General features: G+C 37.5%; 1 protein-coding gene across 1 annotated transcript; it reads right to left on the reverse strand.

Moving 5' to 3' along the window:
- Nucleotides 1-227: 227 nt before the first annotated feature.
- Nucleotides 228-8,703, reverse strand: Atms (antimeros). Its single transcript, XM_021330015.3, has 10 exons — nucleotides 8,476-8,703; nucleotides 8,022-8,397; nucleotides 7,376-7,665; nucleotides 6,653-6,851; nucleotides 5,140-5,322; nucleotides 4,265-4,341; nucleotides 3,258-3,452; nucleotides 2,813-2,969; nucleotides 837-1,040; nucleotides 228-374 (listed from the first exon to the last, which is right to left on the reverse strand). The coding sequence occupies exons 1-10, from the start codon at nucleotides 8,541-8,543 to the stop codon at nucleotides 312-314; spliced, it is 1,812 nt and encodes a 603-aa protein (XP_021185690.1). The 5' UTR covers nucleotides 8,544-8,703; the 3' UTR covers nucleotides 228-311.
- Nucleotides 8,704-9,122: the final 419 nt, after the last annotated feature.

Here is a 9,122-nt window from a genome sequence, read left to right on the forward strand (position 1 = left end):
TGCGTGTTTTCCATACAAACGGAGATATTTACAAGCAACGGAAGAAAACGCATCCACGCACTACGCTGCATCATGCGGGGCAGTGTGATAATCGCCTATGCCCTAAGCTTTAGTGCCGTGGGACCTTAAATTACTGCAGTTACATTTTTCTCAAAAACTGGCTATTGTAATATTTGCGCAAAATTCTGCGCAACATGAATGAATTAATGGGATCAACAAAAAAACTATAAATTTTATTCTTATATTTTTATTACACTTTACAGATAAGCAAGTGATCGTGGGAACACATAGTAGTGACAGATGTTGTGGGTTCAGTCTGAGCCGCTGTGCCGTGACGAAGCGCTCGACGCCGACCCGCTGCGGCTTCGGGAGCCCTGCAAATTACACGATAATTATATGAGAAATCATTGTAATATAATAACTAAAGGCCTTAAAGGTCCCTAAAGCCTTCGAAACTAAAGAACAGATTTAAAAATGAGAACAAAGGTTTCATTTATTTACATATTTACAATACATATAAAATACTTACTATCTTAAAACAAAAAAAACTGCGGAAAATTCAATTTTTAACCGACTTCCCAAAAAGCAGAGGTTCTCAATTCGACCGTATTTTTTTCTTGTTTTTTTTTTTTTAAATTTAGCAATGAACAATAAATTTGTCTTTTGCCAATGTTGATTTGATCACAAATCAAATCAAGAAGGTATCGTCTAGGAGCACGTTTGGCTATATCAGTTGCTAAAAACTCATTAAAAAATGGCATAATCAGGGAACCTGACTACTTAAATTGGCAAAACCGCGTAAAGAAAAAGAAAACAAATTGATTTATCTAACTCACCCTTCTAGATCCACTACCAGACCTACTCCTGGACCTATCAGAACCGCTTCCAGACCCTGACTTCCTTCTAGAGCTAGCTCGAGAGGATGCCTTGGAGCCTGAGGCTTTGGATGACGCCCTTGAAGCTCTCGACGAGGCCCTTGATGAGCGCTTGCTGGCTCGCGATGAAGCCCGTGAACTTGCCCTTGAACTGGCTCTGGAGCCCTGGAATTTAAAATCATCATATTTTACTGTAAAGAACAATACAAATATGAATGCGGTCTTATCGCTACAACCTAATTTCTTGTAGGCAATCTTTGGATGAAAATGTCTACTTGCCAATTAAAATAAATTATTCTGTTTGTTATGCGAGACGCATTATAATATCGTGCTTTTAGAGTTAGTGAGACTCTTGCGATATTTCAATAAATGGCATGATGATCATTTACGCCGTTAGTTAATCACTTTAAAATAATTGCGTTACAAAGTATTTAATCCCTACTAATATTATAAATGCGAAATTAACTGTCTGTCTGTATGTTGCGCTTTCACGTGTAAACCACTGAACTGATTTTAGAGTTGACCTTGAGAAAGAACAGGATAGTTGGTGTGCGTTCGCGCAGCGGAATGTTGTTGAATTTAAAGATTTTAATTATGCAGATAATTAGTGTAAGACTTTCTATAATTGTGTATGGTAAATAAAAATTTGTGTATGCAGCCATTGTGGAGAAATTCACCAAAAACAGATTCCGCTGGGCAACGTTGTCCTGGCGGAACTTTTTTTAATCCATAGACTTTAGAAGAAAAGAGATGTGTCCAAAAATTATACTTTATATATATATATATATACACTTTATAAAAGTATATACTATATACTTTTTTATAGCTATCCGAACTTGGTCGGATTATGTAGGTTTTCGATGCTTCGTCAGTATTATAATTGTCTTTCTTTAATGACATGAAATTTTGCAAGTGTATAGTTGAATGATTAAACTAATTATTGGCATACATTTTACCATGCAATTCCTTTAGTTAGAACGTCGTGATATTCGACTGCTTTGCAAACAGTGATCTATTCATGGTAAATTATCCTATAACTTTTTAATTACTAACAGAACATCATTGATACTTGGCAACATGTTGCAGACACTTACAAGGTTTGTGTAAACGTGAAAATCTAGACCCCAAACTGCATACTTTAAGAACTAAGACCTAATAAGTGTATTTTACATTTATATTTTTATCTTCTAAACCCTACGACTTTTTCTAATTCTGTTTTTTAAACAAATATAAACAAATTCAAAACAACGTATGTAAAAATCTACAGCTCTCTATGTAAGCGCTTTATATGAAAACTAGCTAATGACCAAACGTTCGCGTAGCGGAAACTTGAATTTCTCCGAAGTTTATGCATGCACTGATTTCATTCATACATAAATAATTATACACAAATATACACTAATTTTTGGACACATCTCTTGTCTTCTAAAGTCTATGGATTAAAAAAAGTTCTGCCAGGACAACGTTGCCCAGCGGAATCTGTTTTTGAATTTCTCCACAATGGCTGCATACACAATTTTTTATTTACCATACACAATTATAGAAAGTCTTACACTAATTATCTGCATAATTAAAATCTTTAAATTCAACAACATTCCGCTGCGCGAACGAACACGGATAGTTGTTATTCCGGACTTTTGAAGAATTCTGTTGGAAACGCGATATAACCGAACTCTACTGTATTTAATTTAAATACTAATAGCCTTACTACAAAAACTTAAATGCCTGTTTTACACTTGTCTAAAAATATTGTGGCTGGAAAATTAACCATATGTCAACGTCATCAGGGGTTTAAATTTTTGTAGTAAGGCCAAAAGTATTTAATTTTAAACATCATTTTTTTCGAATTGGTAGCAATTAACGTGACTGGGATCTTCCAGACAACGTTCGTTTTCTATCAAACTCTACATTCTTAAGCCATACAATCCGATACGTACCTTCCCACTGCCCTTAGAACTAGGTCTGGACCGTCCACTAGCCGAGCTGGCGCGGGAACCCTTCCCGCTGCGAGAACTGGCGCGGGAAGAAGCTCGCGATGACGCACGCGATCCAGACTTAGAGCGAGAACGAGATCTAGATCTGCCGGAACCGGATCTAATAATAAATAAAAGAAAATCATTTACTAAGTATTAAAAAAAATATGTAACAAACTAATTTTATAGTTCACACACTTATTAATATTCGCCCGGGCTGAATGCAATTTCATTGAACTGTTTTGGCAGTTTGTTACCTTGATTTTGAGTTAGGGCTCAAAATAATCACGTTTGTCTCCAAATATCACCATAATACATTTTAATATTTTAAAAGACGAAAGATTTGATCGCTTGTTTGAATCAAATCGGTGAAAAGTCTCGGAACAGCTAAACTGTTATAATCACTTACCTGGCTGATCCAGAGCGTGCAGATCCCGAACGTGATCTAGACTTCCTAGAGCCCGACCCAGACCGGGATCGACTTCTAGACTTCGACTTGGACTTCGATCTAGAGCGAGAACCGGATCTTGATCGCGACTTGGAACCCTTTGATCGGTCTGAGCCATGTGGCGATTTCGAACCAGACTTTGAACGAGATCGGGATCTGAAAAATCATAATTAAACATGAAATTAAATGACCTGAAATGAAATGAATGAGCTTAATGAGTTAATCGATTTATTAAAGACTTTCTGAGACTCGGCTTTCATTTGAGAGTGAAGGAATTGTGAGTGCACCTGTGTCTAAATGTTAGTGCACTATAATATGTCCTGCGCAGCTGGCTGATCTGTTTATAAATATTAGGAAAAATATCTAGCGTTAATTCTTCGAGACAATAAATCGAGGTTAGGCGGCTTTATGTTTGATTTATACCCTCGCTGCATACCTATGCATGAAAATAGTAGACCATCCTGCACAGGCCTAGATTCATTCTCTCGCGAAATTAACGCTATATATGTATTATGTATATTTCCTAAAATTTTATGTCATAGATTTCCACAAAGTTACGACCGATTCCAAAATTGATGTCCTTATACGAGAGCCGCCGTGGACGAAAATCAGTCCGGACTCCACAATAATTGTGGAGAATTCAAAGTTAGCCAATTGAATCACACAATAGAAAATTGTTTCTAAATGATCTACTGCATGCAAGAAATAACTATACTCTATCCACGGAAGCAAGAGCTAAAGGTAAACAAAGAATGACACTTTTTCAAGATGGCGGTATAACCCGACCGATGACAAAATCACAGATACTGCGGACATTTTACACAAAAATGAGACGTTTTGTCATCGGTCGGGTTATACCGCCATCTTGAAAAAGTGTCATTCTTTGTTTACCTTTTAACTCTTGCTTCCGTGGATAGAGTATAGCTCAGAGTGGGATCAAAGCTTCTGACTAACAAATAATACCATACCTTTCTTTATCACCATTCTGTTCTTGTTTATCATCATCATCGTCGTCATCATCTTCCTCTTCTTCTTCATCTTCCTCCTGAAAGAGAGACGGGTTTAATCACTACAAAGTAAAAAACAAAGTCCATTTGTACGCTTCAATCTTGAAAACTACGCAGCCGATTTTCATGCGTTTTTTTTATATCAGATAGTGTTTCAAGAGGATGGTTTATATGTATAATAACATCCATTAAATATCCCGAAGCCGGGCGGGTCGCTAGTTAACAATAATTTATGGAACAAGGTCAAGCAGTGTCATAAAATTGTAGGCCCAAAGATCTGTTCTTATTCCTTGATATAAACCATTTCATAATTTTATATTAATTCTGTATTATGGGTTAGTTTATAGTTGCACTTAAGACAAGTCCTTATCTTAAAAAATCTAATGGCGGATTTCCGTAACCTATTTAACTTGCTTGATTGCAATTAGACTTACTTGCAGCGGGCAAAATAACAGATATCCTAACTAATATTATAAATGTGAAAGTAACTCTGTCTGTCTGTCTGTCTGTCTTTTCTTCACGCCTAAACTACTGAACCGATTTGTGTGAAATTTGGTACAGACATAGTTTGGAACTTGAGAAAGGACATAGGATAGTTTTTATTTCAAAAAAAAAAAAAAAAAGTTTATTCCGGACATATAGCGCCATCTATTGGTCAAACCAAAAATATGCCGGAAGTCACTATATCATGCGAACGAAGTCGCGGGCAAAAGCTAGTTAGATTATATGTTATGGATATAAGCAGTAGGATGTGAAAGAGAGCAATTTAGTCAAAATCTATCACATAAAGGAGAGTACTTTTTACAAAAAACGTGGTGATAATCATGATTTGTCACCTGAGGCGGTTCAAGCTGCTTCTCTCTGAGCCTTAACATGCGATGTTCGGCCGCGCTGAGCGGGCGGTGCGTGACGACGAGCCGCGTCAGCGCCTGCGCGGCCGCCCCGGCGCGGGCGCGGCGCTTCGACAGCCGCACGCGAGTCTCCAGCTCGTTGTAGTACACGCAGTGGTTGCGGACAACCTGCAAACAAACAACCAGACAAATTAAACAAAGGAATGCCAATTGTTCGATTACAAATAGTTTGTAAAATGTGAAATGTTTAGAAGACCATACTACAGTCGACTCTCGTTAATTCAAACCTGCGATAATTCGAACCTCTCTTTAATTCAAAGTTATCACGAGTTCCCTACAAAATCTCTTTATATTTCGAACTAAATCAATACATTTTTATCCTCTTGGTAATTCAAAGAAAAAAATCATTGCTATATAACAAAATGACGCGTTATTTCGAATTCCTAGGCGTCCAATACTCGACAATTCAAAGTTGCAGAGAGAAAGAGGCGGAAAGATTCTAAGTCAGGAGTCAGAGAGCAGTCTGAGCAGCAGCAGTCTGCTTTGACGCAAATCAGTATGACAGAGTTGTTTCGAAAGATTAATTAATTCGCATTATGGATACATGTAGTTATGTATACCTTCCTACACAAATGTGTCTTGAAACTTTTGACATTGTTATAGAATATAACAATAATAAACATTACATTATTAAATAATAATGAATCAACACTTAATAATTCGAAGTTTTATTTATTTTCTCTCACAAATTTCAAACCATTTAATATTTCAAAAACTCGATAATTCGTAATATTTTAGGAGTACCTCCAGTTTCGAATTAACGAGAGTCGACTGTATATGTATACCTATATCACATTATGGGTTGACAGTGTGATTAACCTTTTTTTATTTTAGAGTAAATAACCCATGGAGAAAGGAAACATTGCGGAGAAATCGTAAAGAAGGTAGGTCAGGCGCCTTTTTGTAGGTCAATTCAACGGTGGGTGTGATCAGTTACTAGAACCCATGAGGCATTCGGGTTCCTCGTTAAATCAAAACGATTCTGACAAACAAAGATTGGTCTTGATTGATTGGTGACTCGATTTTGGAAATAATGGGCCAGTTTTAAAGGCTAGGCCACCGCATTACTCCGCACCCCACTGGCGACCACACGAGCAGTGCGTCGTCGCAATGTTCTTACGGCGCCGCTGCGGCACAGCTTGGCTTGGCTAGCCCAGTTGACGACAGTCTACAATTAACATCTGAGCGGCGCCGCTGCAGCACCGCACTGCTTGCACCCGTCTCCGCGTCTACCTCGCGCCTGCAGTGCGGCGCCCTATTTATTTAGTATTTTTGTGACCTGATTCTAAGGAAGGCCTGTAACTAGCTCTGTAGTAACGTTAACTGTCAACTCCGAACTCACAATTTGGCACGCTACTTTCTTAGGAATCTTTCGTTATTATATCTCCACAGAATAATGTAATAAAATTGAATAAACATAAAGTAAGATCAAACTTACCAAGAAATAGTTCTCCTCGTAACCCTTAGAAGCCTTACTCTTGACGTTCCAATTGTATTCTCTAGCCATCTTATACTCGTATGTATCTCCGTCCATATACAGTATGCTCTCTGCAATGTCCCGGCGACGTTTCTGTATAGTTTCCTCAGTGGGCAGACAGTAGGCCACAAACTGTTCTCCACTTTCGTCCATCACACCTCTGAAGGACGATAAATATGTGTTTGTTAATGTGATGGATAATAAAAATTTTTGAAATGTTTATAAATTGCGATTGCCCATGTTTAAACAAATCATACGAATCTGTAAATAGTGCTGTGAACTAATTCTCTTACCAGGCCTACTGCATAGATAATGTTAAAAAATATACATTTCAGAAACCTAAAATCTATTTAAGAGCTTAGCTTACAAAAAACCGGCCAAGTGCGAGTCGGACTCGTGCACAACGGGTTCCGTACCATTATTTATAAAACAGACAAAAAAATCACGTTTGTTGTATGGGAGCCCCCTCCAAAATATTTCTTTTAGGCTTATTATTTTCCGAGTGACTAATAACTTAAAAGTCGACAAATGTTGGCAACCAATAAAATAACTTGCCAGCGATTAAATATTTTCTATAATAATATTTAATAGTTCTTAAAAAGTTTTGATAGTTTGGGAATTTGAACCTGCCTTAGAAGTAATAAATCAATCGACGATTAATCAATCAACTATCAAGAAACTCACCGAATCATAGCCTGTGACATAGCTTCAATCTGTCCAGCAATATTCTTATCCGTAGGTGCGGGATCGGAGTCAAATATGACCTGAGCACACGGGTACTTCCACATGTCAAAGTCGGGGAATACTTCCATGATCTCCACGGGAGTAACTCCTGGTTTACTGTAGTGTTTCTCTATAGGTTTCTTATTGTCCTCGAATGTCTTTTCAATTGCCTTGATTTGACTTTCACGGTCCATGTAAAGTGTCTCCTCACTGAAGATTTTCTTGACATTGTAACCGACCTTTGCTTCAACCTGAAATTATCATTGTTGTTATAATATCTCTTAAATTAAATATATCTTAATTCTTGAATGATGTTCAGCTTTTGAAAGTTTTGAAAGCTGTTTGTTGTAGGGTGCTGTTACTACACTATTAACAACTAATGTCTTTTTTAATCCATTAGCTGATTAAAATTAGCTTTCCATTATAATTATGTACCTACTACCTGAAAATTACAAGAACAAATTATATTTATACATACTATAATACCATAATGCATTCATGTCATAAAGAAAATACTATCATGAAAATCATAATGAAGGCAACACAGCTTGTATGTACAAAGAATATGTTGTGTTTTGAAGTTGTCTTGATGTGACTTGATACAAACCTTCTCCATAGACTGAGGCTGGAACCTAGTCTGTTCCGTAGAGATATACTCGGAGCGGCGCAACCATGACACATTCTTAGCATGGTGCCGCGACCTCTTCGAGTCCTGGGGCGTGAGGATGTCATCTTCAAGTAATTTCTCGTCAGCCGGATCTAATATGGCATTACCATCGCCCTGGTATATATCCCGGTTAATTAGGTCTATGTGAACTCCCAAATCGTGCTCAGTAAGCACTTCATACCGGTAGTTCTTTTCCAAAGAGGTCGGATTATATTGAATGAATCGTGTCGATGGAAATGGATATGTTATAAATTTTAAGTCAAAGGGTATATCTGGAAGTGTGTTGCAGTACTTCACGCGTGTCACAAGCTCCGATCTACAAGGAATATCAGAATCAATAATTATTTGTAGTCTACAAAACGCTTTTTAATAGTAGAAACGTTAACGCACTAACCTTCTTTCCCCTGTCCTCTGTGGACGTTTTTCTCTTTCGGGCTCATTTGTTTGAACGGTAGGTGGCATTTTCACGACCTAATTATTCACTTAATTACTTTAGCATTTCAGAAACATTCGATTATCAAAAATATTAAAAATCTGGAACCATTTCAACTATAAAATTACAACAAACAACGCGACGACTTTATTTTCCCGTAATGACAGTTAACTGACTGAATGAATGAATGAACGATTCACACAAGTTGACAATGACAGTTATGTTTCCGGATTGCCATAAACAAAAATAGAATAGAATAGTTATGTTTTTCTTGTTGGCAAACCCAAAACATTTTTGGGTTCCACTACAAATACTATAATCCCTATCTCAATTGGTTCCACAGTGTTCAAGAAATGGTTCACAGGAATATCCGCCGTTCGGCAGTAATGCACGGGTAAATGGATCGCGCTGGCAACCGATACTGCCGTTGGCCACAGCCGGCTCTGGCAATCACGGCGCACGTTTTTCTTGGACTGAACTTGTAGGAGTATTTTTATACGTATGTTCGCATTAACCACTATCTCGTTTTTGGCCTCACTTGGAGCTTTGCGTGTTGCGTGGAAGTGATAGGTTAGTAAATCTTTTGCCTTTCAAACCAGGAATTTACA

Source organism: Helicoverpa armigera, chromosome 19, assembly GCF_030705265.1.
Source record: "Helicoverpa armigera isolate CAAS_96S chromosome 19, ASM3070526v1, whole genome shotgun sequence".
In the NCBI taxonomy this organism is placed as follows: Eukaryota; Metazoa; Arthropoda; class Insecta; order Lepidoptera; family Noctuidae; genus Helicoverpa; species Helicoverpa armigera.

What these genes read in the sequence shown, in the direction of transcription:
- Atms (XM_021330015.3), bottom strand. Translation starts at nt 8,543, where the DNA reads ATGCCACCTACCGTTCAAACAAATGAGCCCGAAAGAGAAAAACGTCCA. An exon ending in ATGTCACAGGCTATGATTCG is followed by an intron (nt 6,852 to 7,375) that starts GTGAGTTTCTTG and finishes ATCGTCCTTCAG; the next exon opens with AGGTGTGATGGACGAAAGTG. An exon ending in GTTCTAAGGGCAGTGGGAAG is followed by an intron (nt 1,041 to 2,812) that starts GTACGTATCGGA and finishes TTTAAATTCCAG; the next exon opens with GGCTCCAGAGCCAGTTCAAG.